This window comes from Rhinatrema bivittatum, chromosome 11, assembly GCF_901001135.1.
Source record: "Rhinatrema bivittatum chromosome 11, aRhiBiv1.1, whole genome shotgun sequence".
NCBI lineage: Eukaryota > Metazoa > Chordata > Amphibia > Gymnophiona > Rhinatrematidae > Rhinatrema > Rhinatrema bivittatum.
Window position 1 is genome coordinate 69968239 of NC_042625.1, and position 25240 is coordinate 69993478.

General features: G+C 48.4%; 1 protein-coding gene across 1 annotated transcript in view; it reads right to left on the reverse strand.

Annotated features, from left to right (window-relative positions):
• The window catches only part of PTGIR (prostaglandin I2 receptor), a 44252-nt gene extending 20064 nt beyond the window's left edge, over positions 1–24188 (reverse strand). Inside the window, exon 1 of the mRNA XM_029571819.1 lies at positions 23109–24188. Within this exon, the coding sequence (XP_029427679.1) occupies positions 23109–23906 (798 nt within the window). The 5' untranslated portion in view covers positions 23907–24188. The remainder of the gene's footprint in view (positions 1–23108) is intronic.
• Positions 24189–25240: the final 1052 nt, after the last annotated feature.

The following is a 25240-nucleotide window of genomic DNA, read 5'->3' on the forward strand; positions in this document are numbered from 1 at the left end:
TCAAGTCCAGGCAAGGGGGTCAAATCCGGGCAGCAAGCAATTGTGGACAGGTCCAAGCAAGGGGTAAAGATCTGGAGAGTCAGGCCAAAGGTGGATGAAGGGCAGAGCAAGGTGAGGCTGGATGAGGCAAGGCTGGAGAAGACAAGACTCAGGAACACAGGAGAACAGGATCCAGAAACATGCAAGCAGCACATACTGCAAGGCAGGAAACTTGTTGTTGAGGCTAGGTAATGTTGCAGGGCCCTTGCTTAAATAGCCCGGTCAGGCTGACGTCATTGAGAGGTGCCGCTCAGTGTTTCCCACCGTGGGGATCTATATTATGAGCGCACATGGGCACGCATGCCTAAGGGAAGGTGGCGGCGGCAGCAGCAGTTGGCAGTGTGCGGCAATGGTGGCATTCTGCAGCAACAGGAGGCCTCCGGCAGCACCGGTCAGCGGGGTGTGTGTGCAGTGGCTCATGGGGCAGCGCTGTGAGCTGCCAAGCATAACATCTTACTCAAGTGGCTCACCTTGGGTGCATGGTAATACTGAAGGGTTCAAATTTCATGGATTTCCTTATCAACAGATAAGGAAATCCTTATCACACATATTTATGCGCTATGGTAAAAAAACCTATTCTGTTATAAGCTCCCCCATTAAATGTATATCTTTAAACACGAGAGGGATTTCTACGCTAATTAAGACGCAGATATTAATGTTGCAAGGAACTCATCTGACTAATTCTGAACATGAGAAGCTGAAATTTGGATGGGTTGGGCAGATATTCTACTCTTCATACAATTCTAGGTGAAAAAACTGTACCCCCTTACTGTGCAAAGGTCGGTTTTTGACAGTAACCGCAGGTATGTGATACTTTACTGTGCCCTGCATTCAGTTAAATTTACACTTATCAGATCAGAAGAACTTATGGATAAGCTAGACTTTTTCAATGCTGGTAATTTATGTATGGAAGGGTATTGGAATGTCTGCCCAGATTCTTCCTTAATGAGGCCTTAATGAGGAAACTGATTGGCAATTCTTATTATGATATGCTTTACATATTTTCTACTTCAGCTGTATTCATTGGTCTATTTTGAATTCTTTGAAATTCGATATACGTGATGACATGATGTTGAAGTGACCGTTTACAAGAATTGAGAAAGATGGTTCATGGAGGGCGGCCATCTTGAATGTTTTTTGCTCCTGAAGAAGATTCAGTTTGAAACGCGGTCTTTGTTGGGCTGGAGATGGCTTGAAAATTTTCACTTCAAGATCAGATAAGTGTTTCTAAATTGCATTTTTTAAAAGTTAAAAAAAAATCTGGATGTTTTATGCTTTCACATGAGATGGTTTTGATGATGATTTAGAGTTCACATATCAAATACAATGAGGTAGTGAACTGGTTATAAGATATATCCCTCTCATGTTCCCTTCTTTTAGTCTTTGTGAGCATTATTAGGGTGCAATTTGGAGTGAGTGTTTATTGGATTTTTCAGATTCTTTCTTAAACAAAACTTCCTCCACTTGGGCAGGCTTGGGCTGGATGCAATGTTGCTATATATGATTGACACTTTTCATTTTGCAGATGTATGGAGACTGCAGCATCCTGGTGATGGGGATTATACGTTTTATTTTCTGAGACATAAGATGTACAATAGAATAGATTATTTTATGGGTTCTCACAGTTTCCTTCCTTTTAATCAGTGGCAATGAAATCCTTTCCTACTCTCTCTCAGTCAGATCTGTTTGGATTTGAGGTTTTGAGACCCAAAATATCCTCCTGGAGGCTGAATACTTCATTGTTCAATGATAAACATTTTCTGACTCTTCTTAAGGATGCAGTTGCTGAATTAACACACATAACCCACAGCAGGATTACACCGCAGTTCTACAATAGGAGGCTTTTAAAACTTTTCTAAGGGGGTAAAATAATTTCTTATGCTAGCTATAAACAAAAGGAAATGAGTTAACAATCTGAGAGGCTGCTGGCTAGAATTGCAGAGCTGGAAACTTTGCATAAACGAGACTGCTCATCTCATATGTTAGGACTGTTGTAAAAAGTCAGGGCTGAGTTAAAAACTCTAGAGATTAATAATATTGAAAAGGCTATGAAATATACTAGGCTTCAATTTTATGAGCACGATGATAAACCTGGGGCATTTTTGGCATGTGCAGTTCAAAAGAGAGCCAATAGATCACATATATTAAGAATAAAAAATGAATCTGGTACTATAGCAACTAATCCCTCTGATACAGAGAATCAGTTTGTGCAGCACTTTTCTCAGTTGTACTCCTAGTCCTGACGCTGTTACTATTACAGACATTAGATGGTTTGGGGGTTCTTTAAATTGACCAAAATTTGGGAGGTTCAGAGGGACAAATTTATGGCTCCATAACTCTTTCTGAGATTCAATTAACAGTCCAAGCCTTGCCGGGAAGCAAGTATCCTGGACCAGATGGCTACCATATTGATCTGTTCAAAAATTATTTCTCAAAGCTGGCACCTTTCCTTTTGGATTTATTTAACTCTTCAGGGGTTCAGAGGGATTTACTGGATTTCTATAATCCATAAGAAAGGGAAGGATGAAACACAGTGTGGCTCGTATAGATTTATCTCTTTGTTAAATTCTGATCTTACGATTTTAGCTAAAGTTTTACAAATGAGGTTAGAGGGCATTCTTCCAACTTTAGTACATAATGTTCAAACGGGGTTTGTAAACGAAAGAGTCTTCACCTCTAATACTAGGAGATTATTTCATATTTTGCAGTTGGTTAAAAAGAAAGGTATGAAGAACCAGAGGGGGTCTGGATGATCCTGAAGTAGACTGGGCAAACTGGTGGACTAAATGAAAAAATTGTGAATGTCCCTCACGCAAGCATGTTTAATAATTTGCTTACATAGCACATTAAAGTCAGCAACATCCTATGGAAGGTATACGAAGTAGGATTGCCCAAGTAACCTCTTAAAATTAGGATCATACATACACGCGGTAGGCATATTTTAAATCATATGCACACATATGTGCACATGATCTAAATTCAAGCAAATCTCCGCTTGTACGCCGATACACTCGTGTATGGGCACACGTGCTAATTTTAAAATTATTCTGTTTGTGAACTGGGAGATCCAGATGGCCATATTTGGGGATATTGATTATTCTGACAAAATCAAGGTGAGACCAAATCAATTTCCAAATAATAGCTACAGAAGGTGTCAGCAAGCCTGACGTTGTGTGACTTAAAATAGGCAACAACCGGTCCTTTCAATCATTCACTTTCTTATATTTTTATTTTGAACGATATTTTTATGAATTTTTTCTTTCCTTTTTACTTAAAAATAGTCCTCCATTATTCAAAAATAGACTCTTAATTTGTAACTTTGACATATAATAGCCCAACACGGCCAGTGTTTCACCCTTAAGCTTCTTCAGGGGCAATTGAAAGGCAACTGTCACAGAGTCTTTATCCCGTTCATCAGGACATCATGTCTCAGCGTTTGTAAATGGAACACTTACACTCTGCTTTTGCTGAGATGTTAATTATAACACCAATGTTTTTACGTTTATATTCTCTGTTATTAAATGTTTTCATGTATGAAGTTGTTCAATGTACACCGGAGTGAAGGCTTCTCGCTATACTTCGGTATAAAAAAGAATCTAAATAAAATAAATAAATAAAAAATATATTGGTGTTCTAGGGCACAGTGTAATATTTGCAATATTGCCTTTTCATACATAGGGCTGTTGCTGTGCGAGTCCTGGCAGCATTGCTATGTATGTGCTGAGTGTTTTTTTTGGCAGGGTTTGGTATTTCACAATGTGCCTGGCAGTGGAATGAGCTTCTGCTGAACTTATTGAAGTAACACCAAAATTTAAATACTTTTGTGGTATTGTGAGTTGTTAGGAATAACATCCTGCTCTGCACTCATTATTGGATGAAGGAGGGATTGGGGAAGTTTATGAAACTGTAGGATGTTTCTTTACCAAACTGGAAGTAGAGGGTTTATACTGAGGTTCTGTCTATCCTGGGTTTTTATTTGGATTCTGTTCTACTTCAAATTTTATTACCATTTAGGAGAATTGGTTGAATGATGGTAGTTTGTCACAGACTGCTCTGCTGGGGATGAAGAAAGACACATTGTCTGTGCAGGGGTGTACCTGAGAGAGGCCGGGAGTCCAGGAGTGAGCATTCTCCTGCCCTGAATCAGAGTAGAATGCAGGGATGGGAACAAAGAGAGGTCTGGAACAGGAACTAGGAATCTGGAGAATAGCTGAGGTCCAGGAGCAGAACCAGAATCACAAACCAGATCAGTAACCGAGGACCAGGACTAGACCAGGAACCAGGAAACACAGAAACAAGGCCAGGCAACAGGAAATCATGGAGCAAACTCTGGGTGGGCTGTTGGAGAGCCCCCTCTATTTGGGACACACCTAATCCAGGACCAATAGGGAGCCTCCTGGAACTGGGCTTCCTAACTTTGCTTCACTTAGTATTTTCTGCAAGGTTCTTGGTGATTCAGAGGCCCTGTGACTCCACCGCAGAATCTCCTGGTCTTGAACACGGGTTCAGTCCTTACTGCTCCTGACAGAATGCACCCCCCCCCCCCCAATGGGTGACCTTTGGCCATTCCCAAAAGACCTCCAGAGTCTCAGATTGAACCTTGATGAATAAGGTCTGAAGCAGATCTCACTAGGCTGGGAACAGATACGACACCGGGGCTGACCTCAGCGGTACATGGTCAGGAGCTCGGGTAGACAAGGCAGTTGATGTGGAGATTACTGGAGCCAATAGATGGATACATTTTTTAAGAAATAGAAAACTTTTACTAAAAAGATTTAGTTTAAATAAAGTTTTTGGAGGTTGGAGGTTTTTTTTTTTAAAGACCAATAATTATAATTACCTCTTATATGTTGTAAGTTCTGTACAGAACAAAACATGAGGTCCCGAGGGCTTTTTTCCTCCAATTTTTTTTAAACACCCAAGAATCATGATATAATAAGAATGGTTAAGACGTGACATTGTGAAGTTTTGTCACTTTTTGGTGTTTTTCTACTGCTTCACCTTTATACCTTGGTGTTTGGATTACTGGAGTCAGACATGCTGGCGTTGGCTTAGTCTTGGCAATCAGGATCCTCAGGCTCAGTCAAGGCTGGGCCCCTCAGAGTGGGTGGCTTGGCCAAGAGGGCTGGTCTCTGGTGCCACTGTGGCAGGGGCTTCTGTGGAAACAGCAGCCTGGAGGGGAGGCTTGTATGCTGGAACGGAGCCTTGAAAACTGCTGCGGGCACAGCCTGAAGATGAGTCTTGGGCACTGTGAAGATGGCTGGCATGGCCGCAGGAGTAGTCTGTAGCTGTAGGCCCAGAACTCGCTTGCAGTCATGGCATCCTGCATGACCATGGCTATGTGTTCCTCATTCCTCCAGAGGTGGCAATCATAATTGAGCAGCCACTTAGTTGCTGAATTCAGTAGGGATCTTGTTTTTGCACAGAGCCACGAACTCAAGAAGAGAACCCATAATAAGTCTTTTCTGAAGGATTCATACTTGCCTTGCCTCCGATTTGGGCTCGTCCAAACTGTCACAGATTGCTCTTGCTGGGGAGGAAGAGAGGTATGGTGTCTGAGCAAGGGCATTACTAGGGAGAGGCTGGGTGTCCCGGAGCAAGCGTACCTCTGCCCTGAAGCTGAGTGGCCTCCAGGAGTGGAACCGAACACCAGGAACTCGAACAGGTCCAGGACCTGGAGCAGAAATCAGAAGAGTAGCAGAAGAGCAGGACTGGACCAGGGACACAAACTCTGCATGGGCTGTTCGACCAGCCAAGGTGTGTCAGGTAGAACTCCATATACACACAGCCCTCTATTTGGGACACACTTCCAATAGGGAGGCTCCAGAGCAGGTCGTCTTAGGTTTTCTTCGCTTAGTATTTGCTGTAGGATTGATTGTGACTTGGGCTCTCTGTGGCTCCGCCATAGGATCCTCTGCGAAGGTTCAATTCCTGCTGCCCCTTACATAGTTTTACTACGTGGTCAGGGCGGGCAGAAGCAGTGGACGAGCTAGGCCTGGGCCTATGACGCTGACCATTGAGGGAGGTGGGGGGGTGCAAGTCATGTGGGGCCGGTGATGGAGACAGGATGCAGGGCTCAGTGGACCTTGATCAGACCCAGTATGGCTTTCTAATGTTCTTGAATAACACATTTCACCAGATTACATAAAATAACAAAAAATGAAGATTTAGTGGCCTTCAGCAGATCTTTGCTCGTTTTCCCAGGATGAAATAAGTGGAAGACCTTCATAACGAGATGTCACAATGAGTTACCTGGACACTGAACAGTGCTCTGAACTACATGCCTCATCCAGCCAGCCAAGCCAAACATTTCCTCAGACATCAACACAGCATAAACCTTCTCTGACACTATCCAGAGAAAGGAAGACAGACAGCACCACACAGAAGTCTCACAGATCCTGCTGTCTTAGTCTCTGCTAGCAGGAGATGCAGTAGAGAAAGGTGCAGGAGCACCAGGGCTGGTGCTAACTTTGTTGTTGCCCTGTGCAAACAATTACTGTGCTGTGCCCCCCCCCAACGATGCATTCAGTCTCTGTCCCAGGTCCCTCCAGCAATCTATATATTTTTATTTTATTTTTTTTATTTTTTATTTTTCAATTTTCCAAAATACATCAAGAAAACAATCTTGTGTAAAAAGCAGTACCAACAAACCAACATTTTACAGCTATAACACACAATTATATCTTTCCCTATTCCATCTGCTTTAAAGTCCTCGTTACCAGGGAGAGATCCATTACTCTACCTCAGGGATATAAACTTTACTATTAACGAAATTAACAGGCCCTATACAGGAGACTTCTAATAGTTACGGATCCAGCTGCAGGCTAATAGTACTTAGCCTTCCAAAACAGGAGAGGACGTTATTATATCTAAAGAATACTTTTTTAGAAAATTCTCCAGTTGCTCAGGTTGAAAAAATATATAGGAAACATTTTTATATTTTATATAACATTTGCACGGGTATTTGAGAATGTACATGGCTCCCATTTTTTGTACTTGAAGTCTCAGTTTCAGAAATGATTTTCTTCTTAACTGGGTACTTCTTGCCAAGTCTGGAAATATTCCAACTAGCAATCTATATTTTTAAAAATGGACACCCATCCATTCCTCCATGGATCCAATGGTCAAGGGAAGGGTATTACATACCCTAGGGAACCCTTACAGCCTTGCACCCCCCCCCCCCCCCCACACACACACACACTCCCACACCCTCTATAGCCATACCAAATTTAATTATGCACTTGTAACAAATTTTACATGAAAAAGAACATTCAAAAGTACAGTCTTCTGAGGCAAAATATCACTTATAACATGCATATTATATTTATATGCACTGCTGTAATGCCACCCAGAAAACTCTGCAAAAAAGACACTTGGAATGCCTATGGAATTTATAATGGCACCTCAGAAAGCCATGAATAAACATAATTTCCATTACAATATAGTAAACCTCCTATATCAAAACAATCCTAACTGCCAGCACTCAAACAGTAGCAAGCAATCTTATCTATGAAAAGGCAACACTGCAAATATTACACCAGGCCCTAAAAGACTGATGCACCTCCCTTTGGGAAAACAGAACAAGGCAGGCTGCTATAGATCCCTACACAGAAATTACATGCCAGCAAAATAGCTCACCTCGGTCACATATGCAGAATACAGACAGACCCTGACTAAATACAGAATAAAGAGTCCGGAAAGTATAAATAGAAACGTGCTGTGAAGAACTGAACTGGATCCCACAACAAGCCAGCCTGTATATGCAGAACAACAATAGAAAACAAAAACATAACCATTCTTCATAAAACATTAAATAATAAAATCGAAAAATATAAAACATAATAATAGTAAAATAATTCTTAAAAAGAATACATATTTCAAACCAATTAATGAATAGAGTATCTAAAATTTCCCAAACACCAATACAATATTTTTAAAAATTCAATAATTAAAAAAGTTTTCTATTTCCCCAAAACATAATAAAATATTTCAAAAGTATTAAATTACACCCAATAATTAAAACTAATAAGAATTAAAAACTCTCCTGCTCTTCATACCTGGGATCTTTTGATTTCCAGTCACCCAGTCACTCAGACACACACATACACAGCCTCCTGCTCTCTCCATCATGGCTCCCAGGCTCCTCTTCTCTTTGGACCGTGGTGAGATGAGCTCCACATGGCCCTGCGGGCTCCTCTTCTCATCAGCCCGGTGGGGGGGTACCGTAAGGCAGGGGTGCTCAAACCGGTCCTTGCACCCCCCCCCCCCCCCGCCAGTCGGGTTTTCAGGATATCCCTAATGAATATGCATGAGAAATATTTGCATATATAAGAGGTAGTACATGCATATTTATTAGAGATAGTCTGAAAGCCTGACTGTCTGGGAAGGCCCCAAGGACCGGGTTCAGTACCCCTGCTATAAGGTATGGTGCAGGAGGAGCTCCCAGACCCTTCATTTCTAGTTTCTCCCAGCAGGAGGCACTGTTTTGGGTAGGGTCAAAGAAAACAGATTTCACATTACAGCAGCCCGGCCAGGAAGAGGTTTCCCTAAGTGGTTTTCCTTCTCTCTTCTGCTTCCTGAGGTTTCTGCTCGGGCCCCCCTTACTGATCTAATGAATAACCCTTGTTTGAAAAGAACTGTTTTCTGTTTCTGATTCTGTTTTGTAATTACCTTACCCCATGCCCTATTTCTTCTCAAATGTATTATTGATGTATTAAGTAAAATGCAGATTAAGAAAAGAAAGAAATACATTTGCCCTTTATATATATCTGTCCAGGGCTGGATTTAAGATTTTGGCTTCCATGGGCAGTGTCACAGCAGCAACCCGTTGAAACGGTGCCTGCACATGTCCCTAAAACAAACAGAAGCCGGATCCTTTTTGGCCTGGATATTTGGCACCCTCAAAATCTGGCGCCCTGGGACTATCCTGGGGCCAGAGCCTGGGACTATCCTGACGCAAGCCCCTCGCCCCAGTCCTGATTGCAATAAAGCCCTTCCTGTGCCTGCAGACCCCTTCCCTGATCCATCAGCGACACTGTCAGACCGAGACGAACCAGAGCTAACTGGGACGTAGACCTTCATACCCCCATGAAATAGCTCAAGGACTGTTTCAGGTCAGACAGAAATGCCCTCTAGCAGAAGCATTGCAGGGTGTTAGGGCACCCAACTGGCCAGTGGCTTGGGATGGGTGACGCTGGGATGGGTGACATCAAGGCAGCCCCAGGACTAGCAGTACATAGGGTGGGTAGATGACCTGCATTTTACAGAGCTGTCCTGGGGGAGGAGGGGGCGTTTCTTTCAAGAGATTGTCTTATGTCTGCTTAAGCCAGAACAGTTCTCACAATTGTCCTGTTTTTCAAGTCTGGTCATACACAGAAAAATAAATTACACTGGGTCTCATACATGTCACGCACGGGCGGATCTGAGGGGTGCAAAGGCTGTGGTGCATCGTCATCTCCTTACACCTTTTCCTCCCAGAGAAATTCTTCTGCACATGGCAGAATTTGCACAGGATTCTCCCCCCTTGTGCAGAATATTAAACTCGCGCGCAGAATTTGGTCACGCGGGACCCAAAGGAAGAAGCGCGGAGGTGACTAGGCCAACCCGGAAGAGGGTGTGGCCCCAGAAGGGAGAAGCGAAGGGGCAATCCATGCAGGTCCTGCAGCAGGCAGCCCCGAAAGGAGAAGCAGACAGGGCAACCCGCACCAGCCCTGGAAATAAGAGACAGCAGAGTGCTAGGTCATACGGGCTGGGATGGATAAGGAAGCACGAGGCGCGGGGAAAAAGAGGAGAGCGAGTTATTGGTTGGGATTGACCTGAGCAGAGAGGGAGTTGTGCAGTCAGAGCTGGAAAGGGGAGACAACTGAGGAGGATCACATCTGAGGAGGGGGAGAGAGTGGGAGTGGGATAGAGTCTGGGGGATGGGATACAGCAGCGTGAGTGGGGAGGTCAAGACAGGACAAGCAATGGCGTTGAGGCTGGAGGGGGGGGGGAGGAGAGAGAGAAAACTGTGGGGTGGAGGAATTGAGCCTGTGAGGTGTCTATGTGTGAGAGAGAACTGGGGAGAGAGAAAGAGAGAACTTGGGGAGGAGGAATTGAGACTGGGTCAGAGGGGGGTGAAAAAGCTGGGAAAATAGAGAACTGGAGCGCGGTCAAGCCTGGGGGTGGGGATAAATTAGGGAGCAGTGGGGCTGAGCCTAAGATGAGTGGGAGAGAAATAAGAAGTCGATTCTGAGTGCGGGGAGAGCCGAGAGAGTCAAGCTTGTGAGAGGGAGGGAGAGAGGGAGCCTGTGGGGAGGAACCAAGCTTTATGATAAACTATTACAGCACTCCTGGAGGAATTTATCCACCAAATTACAATTTTGTATTTTTTTTTAATAATAACTGAGGTCTGTACTATATTTTAAATTACATATAATTCAAAGACAGTGATTATATTTTTAATTTGTTAAAGTATCTCTTTATTAACTCCCAGCTTTCTCTCCACCTATCTGCTCCCATTTGTTTCTGTCTCTGTTTTCCCCTCCTCTTCCACCTGCTCTGCTTCATCTCCATCTTCCTGTCCCTTAAGTTCCTCTCTATTTTCTCCTCTCCTCCTCCTCCCCTCCCCCAATGGCTTTCTCCATGGCCTCCTCCCCCAAGGCCACTATGGTCCTTGTTATCTCCCTTAGATTCCTCTCTCTCTCTCATCCTTTCCTATAGATTCCTCCCCATCTCTCCAAGCTCCTCTCCAGCTTTGCCTTTCTCCTCAGATTCCTCTCCATCTCCTCCTCCCCCCACCAGGGTCCTTGTCATCTGTCCCTGCCCTTAGATTCCTCTCCCCCTCCCTCTCCTCCCTTCTTGGGGCACATTAGCATGGATGGAGCAGTGGCGGGCCATCACCTTGGGGACATGGTGTGTGCTCCTCTCCCCCATGGTGTGGGCTTCCTTTGTAACCAGGATAGGTAGGATGAAAATGAGGAGCAGTCTCTGAGACTGGAAGTGCATGCTTGGCTTTTTAAATGTGATAATGTTTAGCTCGGCTATTAGAGAGGGGATGTTGTATATTCTGGAGAGGTAGCAGAGCCATCCTAGCACTGCACCTGCTGGTATCTGAGAGCTTAGGGATCTGCAGTAAAAGGGTCGAGGTTGTGGGTCTTAAGAATCCAGGGACGTACAGTACAGTTGGTTGAGGTTAGGGGTAGAGAGCTCGGAGACTTGCAGCACAAGGGCTGCGTGTCTCTTAGAGAGTTCAGATACCGGTGGAACCGTGGCTGGGTTGAGAGAGAGCTGAGGTCCTGCCAGGGCGAGTGCAAGGGTGTTAGGCACCCTAGGCAAACCTTCTGCCTTGTGCCAGTCCCCGGTCCAGGCCCTGGCTCCAGCTCCGACCTCATTCACTCAGAGAGTCCCCTTCTCTTACACACACTTAGGTTCCTTGTCTCATTCACACACGCACCCTTACACAGGCTCCCTCCATTTATTTTATTATTTATTTTATTTAACATTTTTATATACCGGCATTCGTAGGACACATCATGTCGGTTCACAATTAACTGAGAAAGGAAATTACATTGAACAAGGGGGGTTTAACTGGGAGAATTGGATAATAATTGGATAAAAGGAACAAGGTAAAAAGCGAAGAACGAGAGAAAAGAGAAAGCAAGCATGGATAACTTAATTGGAAAGATATGGGTTTAAAATTACATATTACATATGTGAACTTATTTACAACGTTGGGGGAAGGGGTGAGGGGAGAGGGAAAGGGGGGGAGAAAATATGCGAGAGGGGAGGTAAAGGTAAAGGAGAGATTGATATGGTAAATAAATTTCTCTCACTAACACCATTGCTCTCTCGTACACACACAAACCCTCTCAGTCACACACAGAAACAAACAGAGGAGCCGATCGAGACCCGCCGAGACTCTGCTTCTCTCAGCCCTGAGTGGGATGGGCTCCACTCGCGGCCCCACATGGCCTGCTTTTTGCTGCCCCTTAATGGCTGGCACCCTAGGTGATCACTTAGTTTGCTATTGGGATGCGCCAGCCCTGGGCCCTGCAGTACAGGGGCTGGGTGCTCGAGAGAGTTCAGAGACCTGCGGTAATGGGGTTGGGAGTCTAAGAGAGTTCAGAGACCTGCAGTATAGTGCCTGGGCATCTCTGAGAGCGCTGAGGGTCTTGCAATTCAGTGGCTGGGTATCTGAGAGAGTTCAGAGAGCTGCAGCACAGGGGCTGGATGTCTCTGAGAGAGCTGAGGGTCCTGTAGTACAGTGGCTGGATGTAAGAGAGAGTTCAGAGACCTGTAGTACAGTGGCTGTGTGTCTAAGAAAATTCAGAGACCTGCAATACAGTGGCTGGGTGTCTCTGAGAGAGCTGAGGATCCTATAGTATAGTGGCTGGGTGTCTGAGAGAGTTCAGAGGCCTGCAGCACAGGGGCTGGGTGTCTCTGAGAGAGCTGAGGGGCTTATAGTATAGCGGCTGGATGTCTCAGAGAGTTCAGAGAGCTGCAGCACAGGGGCTGGGTGTCTCTGAGAGAGTTCAGGTACATGTACCAGAGGTTGGGTGTCTCTCAGAGAGCTCCATAGACCTGGGGGGAAGCCAGGCCTGGCTCATCTTCTCCTATGTATTATTGGCATCCTTACCCTCTGGGGCTGAGAAGGAGAGCTAGGGGTCCCAGACTCCCAGATGTAGTTTAACTCTTGTTCTGTGCTGCGAATTCATCAGTGAAAGATAAATATTTGGACATTAGGTTCTGGTTTTATAATAAGTAAGTGTTGAGATTCATGTCCCGAGGTTAACGCGAGAAGGTGGGAGCCAGGATTAATGGTGTGGGGGCGAGAGAGTGAGGGCAGATGTTTTGGGTAAAAGTCAAGAGAGAACACAGTACGGAATGTATAAATAAACTATTATCTGCCAGACATAAAGCAAGGGTGGATATCCCTGCTAGTGTCAGACTCACCCAATCCGCTATACTGCAGCTCACTGAGCTGGCTGAGACATCCCACAGCAAGTGCCCGAGATCCCTCCGAGACATCCAGCCCCTGTGCTGCAGCTCCCTGAACTCAGAGACACCCAAGTCCCTGTAATTTAGGCCCCTGAGCTCTCAGGGATACTCAGTCTCAGCCCCTGTCCTGCAGGTCCCTGAGCTGTCTCAGGGATAATTTACCTCAGCTCCTGTACTGTAGGTCCCTTAACTATCTGTACTGCAGGACCCTGAGCTCTCTGTGAGACACCCAACCCCAGATGCTGTACTGCAGGACCCTGAGCTCTCTGTGAGACACCCAACCCCAGATGCTGTACTGCAGGACCCTGAGCTCTCTGTGAGACACCCAACCCCAGATGCTGTTCTGCAGGACCCTGAGCTCTCTGTGAGACACCCAACCCCAGATGCTGTACTGCAGGACCATGAGCTCTCTGTGAGACACCCAACCCCAGATGCTGTACTGCAGGACCCTGAGCTCTCTGTGAGACACCCAACCCCAGATGCTGTACTGCAGGACCCTGAGCTATCTGTGAGACACCCAACCCCAGATGCTGTACTGCAGGACCCTGAGCTCTCTGTGAGACACCCAACCCCAGATGCTGTACTGCAGGACCCTGAGCTCTCCGTGAGACACCCAACCCCAGATGCTGTACTGCAGGACCCTGAGCTCTCCATGAGACACCCAACCCCAGATGCTGTACTGCAGGACCCTGAGCTCTCCGTGAGACACCCAACCCCAGATGCTGTACTGCAGGACCCTGAGCTCTCCATGAGACACCCAACCCCAGATGCTGTACTGCAGGACCCTGAGCTCTCCATGAGACACCCAACCCCAGATGCTGTTCTGCAGGACCCTGAGCTCTCCGTGAGACACCCAACCCCAGATGCTGTTCTGCAGGACCCTGAGCTCTCCGTGAGACACCCAACCCCAGATGCTGTTCTGCAGGACCCTGAGCTCTCCGTGAGACACCCAACCCCAGATGCTGTACTGCAGGACCCTGAGCTATCTGTGAGACACCCAACCCCAGATGCTGTACTGCAGGACCATGAGCTCTCTGTGAGACACCCAACCCCAGATGCTGTTCTGCAGGACCCTGAGCTCTCCGTGAGACACCCAACCCCAGATGCTGTACTGCAGGACCCTGAGCTCTCTGTGAGACACCCAACCCCAGATGCTGTACTGCAGGACCATGAGCTCTCTGTGAGACACCCAACCCCAGATGCCGTACTGCAGGACCACGAGCTCTCTGTGAGACACCCAACCCCAGATGCTGTTCTGCAGGACCCTGAGCTCTCTGTGAGACACCCAACCCCAGATGCTGTACTGCAGGACCATGAGCTCTCCGTGAGACACCCAACCCCAGATGCTGTTCTGCAGGACCCTGAGCTCTCCGTGAGACACCCAACCCCAGATGCTGTACTGCAGGACCCTGAGCTATCTGTGAGACACCCAACCCCAGATGCTGTACTGCAGGACCCTGAGCTATCTGTGAGACACCCAACCCCAGATGCCGTACTGCAGGACCATGAGCTCTCTGTGAGACACCCAACCCCAGATGCTGTACTGCAGGACCATGAGCTATCTGTGAGACACCCAACCCCAGATGCCGTACTGCAGGACCATGAGCTCTCTGTGAGACACCCAACCCCAGATGCTGTACTGCAGGACCATGAGTCCTCTGAGAGACACCCAACCCCAGATGCTGTACTGCAGGACCATGAGCTCTCTGTGAGACACCCAACCCCAGATGCTGTACTGCAGGACCATGAGCTCTCTGTGAGACACCCAACCCCAGATGCTGTACTGCAGGACCATGAGCTCTCTGTGAGACACCCAACCCCAGATGCTGTTCTGCAGGACCCTGAGCTCTCTGTGAGACACCCAACCCCAGATGCTGTATTGCAGGACCCTGAGCTATCTGTGAGACACCCAACCCCAGATGCTGTACTGCAGGACCCTGAGCTATCTGTGAGACACCCAACCCCAGATGCTGTACTGCAGGACCCTGAGCTATCTGTGAGACACCCAACCCCTGCTGCTGTATTGCAGGACCCTGAGCTCTCTGTGAGACACCCAACCCCAGATGCTGTACTGCAGGACCCTGAGCTCTCTGTGAGACACCCAACCCCAGATGCTGTACTGCAGGACCCTGAGCTCTCTGTGAGACACCCAACCCCAGATGCTGTACTGCAGGACCATGAGCTCTCTGTGAGACACCCAACCCCAGATGCTGTACTGCAGGACCATGAGCTCTCTGTGAGACACCCAACCCCTGCTGCTCTACTGCAGGACCCTGAGCTCTCTGTGAGACACCCAACCCCAGATGCTGTACTGCAGGACCCTGAGCTCTCTGTGAGACACCCAACCCCAGATGCTGTACTGCAGGACCCTGAGCTCTCTGTGAGACACCCAACCCCAGATGCTGTACTGCAGGACCCTGAGCTCTCTGTGAGACACCCAACCCCAGATGCTGTACTGCAGGACCATGAGCTCTCTGTGAGACACCCAACACCAGATGCTGTACTGCAGGACCATGAGCTCTCTGTGAGACACCCAACCCCAGATGCTGTACTGCAGGACCATGAGTCCTCTGAGAGACACCCAACCCCAGATGCTGTACTGCAGGACCCTGAGCTCTCTGTGAGACACCCAACCCCAGATGCTGTACTGCAGGACCATGAGTCCTCTGTGAGACACCCAACCCCAGATGCTGTACTGCAGGACCATGAGTCCTCTGAGAGACACCCAATCCCAGCTGCTGAGCCCCTGTACTGCAGGTCCCTGAGCTCCCTCAAGAGTTCCAAACCCAGGACTTAATTTGTGGGAGCACAGCCTGGAATGCCGTTCCAGCACTGTTTCTTTCAGGCTTAAGAGGCAGAGCAGCAGGGGTATTCAGCTCCAGCCCCTCCCCTCCAGGCAGCCTGCAAGGAAGAGCAGAAGCTGGGGTGAGCCTGGAGCACACAGAGAAGAGAATAACCACTGGGCTCCCTAATCCAGTCCTTCCTCTCTTCTTCCCCCTCCGCACCCCACCCATCTTCTTCTCCTGTACTGCAGGGAACAGAAGGGGAAAGGGTGATACTGAAGCAGGCGCTGCGGAGCCAAGAACAGACACAGAAAGGGTTTGAATTTGCACAGGGTTGAAGCTGGTGAGCAAAGATGCCAATTGTCAAAGCCTCTGCCCTGGCCTTGATGAATGGCTCTACTGCTCACAGCTTTCTTTTTATGTCCATTACCGAGGGCTTCGTTTCTGGAAGGACAACCCAGAACGGTGCTCTTTTTTTTTCTGGGACTTGAGAAAGCAGAGCAGAGCTGGCAGTGTGGATCGGCTCTGGCTCCCCTGAGGAAACAGAAGAGAGCCAGTAGTTGCATGGATTATTTATGGTCCCCCCAGCCCTTGGAGGAAGCAGAGAACAGAGAGTGCTGGAGCTGCTCCCCCTGAGATAAGGGTGGTCACATGGCTCTGACTGAGGTACCTGTGTGTTTGTTCACTCACACCTGCCCTGCTCCTACCCCTGTGCCCAGGTGACATCTGGTATCTCACCCCCCTGCCACAGTTCCACTTCCTTTCTGTCTACAAACTAAGCCCTAAATAAACCCCTAACATTATATCAACCACAAGAGAAAATCATTCCGAAAAAAAAGGGAACTAGGAGAAGGTACTCAACATTGCTCCAGCACCTGCTATTAAATCCTTGCTCTGTGGTGTTTCAAAGCACCTGTAATACAGCAGAAGCTGCAACCCAACCCTTGTTATACAGGAAGACTGCTGCTCCTGCCCTTAATATACAAAAGGAGCTGTGGTCCTGCCCTGTATATACAGGGTGAGCTGCATCCCTGCTTCTAATGAACTACAGGGGGAACTCCACTCCTGTCCTTAATACATAGTAGGAGCTGCATCCATGTCCTTAATACACAGGAGAACCTCTACTTCTGCCCTTAATATACAAAAGGAGCTGTGTACCTGCCCTGTATATACAGGGTGAGTTGCATCCCTGCTTCTAATGAACTACAGGGGGAACTCCACTCCTGTCCTTAATACATAGTAGGAGCTGCATCCCTGTCCTTAATACACAGGAGAACCTCTGCTCCTGCCCTAATAAAACAGCAGAGCAGGGTATCGACCTATTAGATGGTGCTGGAATCAATCATAATTTATTGTTAAATCTGCGCATGGGAATATCTTGACCCTCCTGGGCATTTGTTAAGGCACAGGAACATACTGCTCAGTTACAGGAGAATAAGGAAAGGTGCACTAATTTGTTCCCCTCGTTGGTCCAGGTTAAATGGCAGGTTGAGAAATGGATTGCTGAATCAAAGGCAGCGAAGCTCCACCTAAGGATGAGAATCCGAAGTGGAAGGATAGGGACAAGGAAAGGTTGTTTCTGTCTGAGGCTGCAAGCAATATGGAAGGAAAGAGAAATGACAGGGGAGCTGCAGAGGTTGTTGAGTATGGCAGAGCGACAGGACCTCAAACGTGTTCTGAAGGTTGAAAGGGGAGATAGCGATGGCACCTATTCCCAGCTCTGTGCCCCTAGGACAAATATCTGAGAAGGACCCCTGTGACCTAGGACGGGGTCCCGATTATGGTCTGTATTTGCCACAGGGTACCTGACCCAGGTGGTCGGGTACCTGTGCCCTGATCATCCTTGCAGAATAAGCCCCTGCAAGCCTGCTGAAAGGCAGGAAGTGGAAGTGGAAGAAAAGCCCCTGGCGGAGATCGATACTGTTCCTTCCAGGGCAGCTGGAGACATTATAGACACAGGTACATTGTGTCATGTTAGTCTGGCAGGCAGAAGCATTTGCCTAATGCTGTAGATGTATCTGAGGAGTTAGTGAACAGAGAAAAGTCAGATATGAACTGTTAAGGGAAATGCATGTTGTAAAAACGGTTGCAAGGAAAACTTTAAGTTTTAATGAATTGATTCTAATCATTGTCGCAAGATCTGCAGGAGAGAGGTGGTGCCCCTGTGGAAGTTTAGATTTGTACCAGCCGTTCATTCGTAGCCAAGCTAGTCTATGGCCAACATGGTCTGAGCCACAGGCGCCACACTCCTTCCGCCCAGAGGGGGAAAAAACTGGAAGGGAGGGGATTAGGGAGCAGAGTAGCTTGTCTCTGTTCTGCTCTGTCCGCTCCAAATGTTCCCCTCTCTCTCTCCTCCTGTTCCTTCAAGACAGGAAGGGAGGGGCTGGATTAGAAAGCAGAGTGGCTCTTTTCTTCTCTGCTCTGTGTGCTCCAGCCTCTGCCTCAGGTAGCTTCTCCTCTTCCTTGCAGGCTGCCTGGTAGGGGATGGGCTGGAGCACTCGGCAGAGCGCACAGTTTGACCTGCAGTTGTGTGCCCATCTTTTGTGCACCAATGTTACTCCTGAAGCAGCAAGGAGTTTTGTGTGCATAAAAAATGTGCGTGCAAAACCAGGCCTGCTGCATGCCGCCCTCGCATGGAAATCCCAGGCTAATGAAGGAGTTAGCTCTTACCCCCAAAGCAGGGAGATGCACTGGCTGAACTGGATGTTTTACTCCTGGTCTGAGGTGGAGTAAAGTTTCCAGCGCTTGGGTCAATCTATGGACAGGAGCCAAAACTCCAGTGCTGGGACCTGTAATCGGGATTTCTATGCAGAAAACATGCTTTGTACACATAAACATGATTTATGTGCACAAAAAAAGGTTTACTGCGCTGAAAGCAGTTTTTTGTGCATAAATCATATTTATGTGCTTAAATCATGTTTTATGTGCATAAAAGTCTTTTATGTGCACAAAACATGAATTTTGTGTGCATAAATCACGTCTGAGAGACTCCCTCGCTCCCCCGAGTTTAAAATGTGCCTTCAGCATGTGCTGAGCCTACATTTTAACTCAGGCTCACAAGTACAATTTCCGGTTTTCGCACTTTTTAAACTCCCAATGCATTAGCAGACCAATAGCCTACTGCATCGGGAGTAAAACATTTTCTTTAACCCGAGTGTTAAGAAAACGTGCACAGAGTTTCAGCGCAGTTTTAACCTGTATCTTATTACGTTGTGCACGTTGTGTGTCTATGGCTAATGAAGGGGAGAACGCTGGGGTCAGTTCTGGGGATGAGCTTGGGGATGGAAGGGAGAGGGCTGGGGTTACCCCTGGCGTGGGGTAAGAAAGAGAGAGAACGTGTGTGAGAGGTAGGGTTGGGGGGAGGGGAAGTGGAAGAGGGAACATTGATGCCCGCACCCCTTCCTCCCCCTATACAGACAATGTCAGGGTGCCCACATCTCAAACATTCCCACGTATGGCGTTGGCGGCGAGGTGACCGGGTGGGAGATAGGGTTGGAGGGAGGGTTTGCTGCTTCACACTTTATACAAGCACCGTGCACTTGAAATGTAATGGAGCCCGGCAGTGGCCTCCAAAATGGGGTGAATGCTGATCCCATTCATAAAGGAAGAAAAATGGAGATTGGGTTAGAAAACTGAGCAGCATCTTCCCTCCGCGCCCTGTGAAACATCCTCCAGCCGGCAGAAGTTGTCACCCAGCAGTTTCTTATCTGCTGCTGGTGCTGCTTCCTTTTCCGCCGGCTCCCCTCTGCAGTCTGAACCATGCAAAGCCCCTTAAGCGTTGCGAGACCCCCCTCCCCCCCCCCCCCCCGCTGGCCCCCACACAGTTCCAGCTGCAGAGGGGCAGATAAGAAGCACTGCTCCCACTCCTGAGAGCTGAAGGAAGGGGATTACACAGGGGTGGGGGGAAAGGGACTAAGGATCCTGGGGGGTGGGGGATGAGGAAAAGTTATTAAACAAAGAGGATGGGGGAGGGGAGGGTTGTTGATTATGCCAAGACAATGGAGGGGGCAGGTGGGAGAAAAGGAGCTTGCAGTAACGGGGGTAGAGAGGGTGATAATTCCTGGGGGGTTAAGAGGGAATGACAGAATGTGATTAGGCCAGAGAGATTAGAAGGAAGAGGAGGTGAGGGAAGGTGACTGTGCCATGGTGGGAGGTGACTATGCTGGGGGCTTGGAGGATGAGGGAAGGAGATTAAACCAAGGGGGTATGAAGGCGCGAGGGGAAGGTGAGGGGAAGAGAAGGTGATTATGGCAGGAGGGTAAGAGGATAGGTGATAATGCTAGGATGGACGTAAGTCATTATGCCAGAGGAGTAAAGGGAGGGTGGGGGAGGGGAAGAAGGTAATTATCGGAGGTAAGGTCATTATGCCGGGAGGTGAGCTCAGTCCCAGTCCTTATTATACAGGATGAGTTCTGTCCTTGTCCTTAGTATCCTGCATAAGTGACTTATAAATAAATCAAGCGCCCTTGGTTTGGGCTCTAAAGTGACTGACTGGGTTAGAAACCGGTTGCGTGGCAGGTGGTAAAGGGGAGCGATAAATGGCTCTCCGTATGCCACAGGGATCGCTCATTGCACCAGATCTTTTCAACATTTTCGTTAGAGATATTGCAGAAAGACTGCCAGGAAAGGTTTGTCTTTTTGGCTGCCGCTACCAAAATCTGCAACAGGGTAGACCCCCCCCGGAAGGTGTGGAAACTCTGTGGAGGAACCTGGCAAAGCTTGAGGAATGATCTTGAGTTTGGCAGCTAAGATATAATGTTAAAAAAAATACAGTCATGTATTTGGGCAGCAAAAACTCAAACTAGTGGAACTGTATAGGGAGTGAAATTCTCTAATAACAAAATAAGAGCGGGATCTGGGGGTGATCATATCCGATGATGGCCAAGCAGGTAGATAAGGTGACTGGAAAAGCCCGAAAGATGCTTGGGTGCATAGGGAGAGGAATGGTCAGCAGAAAAAGGGAGGCGATACTGCCCCTGTATCGGTCCCTGGTGAGACCTCACTTGCAATACTGTGTACAGTTCTGGAGACCGCACCTTCAAAAGGATATAAACAGGATGGAGTCGGTCCAGAGGGCGGCTACTAACATGGTCAGTGTGGTTTCCATTCTACAGCTTATGGGGAGAGACTTAACGATCTAAACACGAACACCACGGAAGAAACATGAGATAGAGGATGTAGGATAGAGACATTTAAATACCACAGGAAGTGAATCTATTTCAACAGAAAGGAAGCTCTAGAACGAGGGGGTCATGGGGTGAGGGTGAAAGAGGGCAGACTCAGGAGTAATCTAAGAAAATATTTCTTTAGAGAAAGGGTGATGCATGCATAGAACAGCCTCTTCGTGGGGGTGTGAAGATGAGGACAATATCTGAATTCAAGGAAGCCTGCGGTAAGCACAGGGGATCTCTGAGGAAGTGGTAAGACCGTTGATAGGCGGTATGGAAATGTTTTAAGTAAATAAATAAAATTGAGATTATAAGGCTGAAAAGCTGTGTGCATGGGAAGACTAGATACATTTCTGTATTTTATTCATTTTCATTTATTTCCATTTGTTAACTGCTTTTAATAGCAGAAGCTCCTTCACTGTCCTTATTATATACGGAGAGCTTTCACCCCTGCCCTTATTATATACTGCAAATATTAATTCTGTAACATTAGAAGTGCTCCTCTCATATCCCTGTGAGCTCCCAGGTACTACTCCCCTCTCACTCCTGTACTGTAACACTAGAGGAGTTCCCCTAGGTCCCTGTAACCTCCTGGGCTCTGCTCCCCTCTCACTCCTGTACTGTAAAACTAGAGGAGTTCCCCTGTGTCCCTGTAATCTCCTGGGCTCCACTCCCCTGTCACTCCTGTACTGTAACACTAGAGGAGTCCCCCAGGACCCTGTAACCTCCTGAGCTCTGCTCCCCTCTCACTCCTGTACTGTAACACTAGAGGAGTCCCCCAGGTCCCTGTAACCTCCTGGGCTCTGCTCCCCTCTCACTCCTGTACTGTAGCACTAGAGGAGTTCCCCAGGTCCCTGTAACCTCCTGGGCTCCGCTCCCCTCTCACTCCTGTACTGTAGCACTAGAGGAGTTCCCCCAGGTCCCTGTAACCTCCTGGGCTCCGTTCCCCTCTCACTCCTGTACTGTAGCACTAGAGGAGTCCCCCAGGTCCCTGTAACCTCCTGGGCTCTGCTCCCCTCTCACCCCTGTACTGTAGCACTAGAGGAGTTCCCCAGGTCCCTGTAACCTCCTGGGCTCCGCTCCCCTCTCACTCCTGTACTGTAGCACTAGAGGAGTTCCCCTGTGTCCCTGTAATCTCCTGGGCTCTGCTCCCCTGTCACTCCTGTACTGTAACACTAGAGGAGTCCCCCAGGTCCCTGTAACCTCCTGGGCTCCACTCCCCTCTCACTCCTGTACTGTAGCACTAGAGGAGTTCCCCAGGTCCCTGTAACCTCCTGGGCTCCGCTCCCCTCTCACTCCTGTACTGTAGCACTAGAGGAGTCCCCCAGGTCCCTGTAACCTCCTGGGCTCCGCTCTCCTCTCACTCCTGTACTGTAGCACTAGAGGAGTCCCCCAGGTCCCTGTAACCTCCTGGGCTCCGCTCCCCTCTCACTCCTGTACTGTAGCACTAGAGGAGTTCCCCCAGGTCCCTGTAACCTCCTGGGCTCCGCTCCCCTCTCACTCCTGTACTGTAGCACTAGAGGAGTTCCCCCAGGTCCCTGTAACCTCCTGGGCTCCGTTCCCTTCTCACTCCTGTACTGTAGCACTAGAGGAGTCCCCCAGGTCCCTGTAACCTCCTGGGCTCTGCTCCCCTCTCACTCCTGTACTGTAGCACTAGAGGAGTCCCCCAGGTCCCTGTAACCTCCTGGGCTCTGCTCCCCTCTCACTCCTGTACTGTAGCACTAGAGGAGTCCCCCAGGTCCCTGTAACCTCCTGGGCTCTGCTCCCCTCTCACCTTTATATTGTACTGCTAGAGGAGTCCCCCCACCCCATCCCTGTGATCTCCCAGGCTCAGCCCTTCCATCCCTAAACTGTAACACTAGAAGAATTGGCTCAGGTCATGATAGCCTCCAGTTACAAGAGTCTGATATTACTGGGACCATCAGTAAAGGAGGTAGGGCCAACAGTGCATGGACTGGGGTTCGGTTTCCTTTAATGGTTAAATGATATGGAAAAGATAGGAAGATTCAATTTATGGATTGCTGTCCAGCATCGGCTAAACTAATGGAATATATTTACCCACCCATAGACTACATTTCATGTACACGTATGTCTCCCACCCTATCTGACACACCTCCCGCTCTGTTCCCTGTGTACTCACCGTGAGTGGCAAGGAACAGATGACAAAGATGGACGTCATAAGGGCCAACAGGATAAGATGGTCCACCTCATCTTCCCCCTGCCCAAACCAGCTCTTTCGCCGCCGCCCGGCCGAGTTCACAGACCCTCGCCGCGTTCTTTGCTTCCTGTACATTTGGCACAGGCTGACAATGACCGAGCCGTTGCAGAAGAAGATAGCTAGGATGAGAACAGCTATGAGTGTGGCGTAGGCCACGGAGAAGGAGACGACCCCCGTGTGCTTGGATGCCATCTGGATGAAGCACCAGGTGCCAGGACAGTACTGCTTGTACTTCCCGAAGCCAAGGAAGGGCAGTGAGCAGAACAGGATGCAGAAGGCATAGATGGCAGGCAGTGCCATTTTGGCTGCCCGGGAACTGTCGTGCTGGGAGTAGAAGTAGGGGTGGCTGATGGCCAGGCAACGCTCCACCGCCATAGTGAAGAGTATGAGCATGGACGCCAACCCGAACAGCGTCATAGCAAAGCCAAAGAAGTCACAGAGACCCGAGCCCCCCACTAGCCCCAGCACTGAGGCATTGCGAGCATACGAGATGAAAACTATGGGGCTGACAAAGGAAGTGCCCAGCAGGTCCGTGATGGCCAGCCCAGTGACCAGGATGCAAAACGCAGAGGACTTGGTGCGCAGCTCCTTGCGGCGCACCCCCAGGATGACCAGTGCCAACACGTTGCCCACCACGCCGGCCGAGAACATCAGGGTACTGACCACGGGGTTCCCAGTCTCATGGACCTGGGTGGTGTTATCACAAGCCATCCTCACCATGCGACGAGAGTGTCCTCAGATGACTGAAGCATGGAAAATGTCGGTGTTGGCTTATTCACTGGCTCTGTCACGGTCCCCAGAGATGACAGTCGAATCTCAGAGTGAGTAATGCCTACGTTATCCTCTGTCCTCGCCGCTGGATCCCATGCTCTCACTGGGCATGCTAGCTTCCTCAGTGACTCCCGTTGCCCCTTGACCAGGAAGACCACACACACCCCAGCCACTGTTCCCGCTCCGCAAACTCCTCACTGCCTGCGTCCCTGCTCGGCAGCTGTGCTCTGGGCTATTATGAGACTGTAAGAAGTCTTTTTGCAGAGAGAGGGAGGGAAGAAGGGAAGTAAGCAGAGAGGCGTGATTCACCAGCAGCATCAGCATCAGGAACACCCAGTTGGGAGCCTGTGCACGGGGCAGTCCCTTAAAGCAAACAGCGGACTGAGGCAGAGCTCTGATAACTCCTTATTCGCCCAGTGTGTATTTTTCGGTGCAAGATTCCAGGTCACTGCAGTGCCCAAGGTCCTCCTTCAGGTAGTGTAGAGGGGACTTGGGATACTTGGGACAGGAACAGATGTTGACAGGAGCACAGAGCGACTAGCCAGTTTGTCTCTAGAAGGGGGAAAGTATTAGTCAAAAGTTGGACCCACTTGCCACTGTGCATTTTTTCCACAGGTGCTCCGCGTGGTCCGGCTGTAGTCACAAATATTAAGTTACTTTAAGTCACTCCCCATGGTAGCAACTGTGTCCGTAGAAGAGATGTGAGTGACCTTACATGTACAGTGGAACCTTAATGGACCTGAAGTGTGTGTGTGTGTGTGTGATTTTATTTGAGACATCATAACTAATACTGGGTAGATCTGGCTATCCTCAAAGGGCTGTCGAGGGTAGAAATTGTAGGGCAAAAGATTAACATCATATTAACTGCCACAGAAGTGAGAAGCCTAGTGGTTAGAGCAGTGGGCTAGAAGCAGGGAACCAGAGTTCATATTCTGCTGCCGCTCCTGGTAACTTTGAGCAAGTTACTTCATCCTCCATTACCTCAGGTAAAAGTGTAGATCGGGAGCCCTCTAAGGACAGGAAAATCCCTACAGTACCTGAATGTAATCTGTTTGAAGTGTCTGAAAGGCAGAATATACATGAAATAAATAAATCCCTAGAGGTACTGCCAGAAGGACAGACTCCTACATAGACTTTTATAGAGTGCTGATAGCATACAAGGGGAGGTGATATAGTTAATGATTAACCCAAGTCAGACAGATAGGTGCAATAAGTGAGGGGTCACCTGTTCAGAAGAGTTTACAATGCAAGTGCTCTTTCATTGAGATATCTACACACACAAC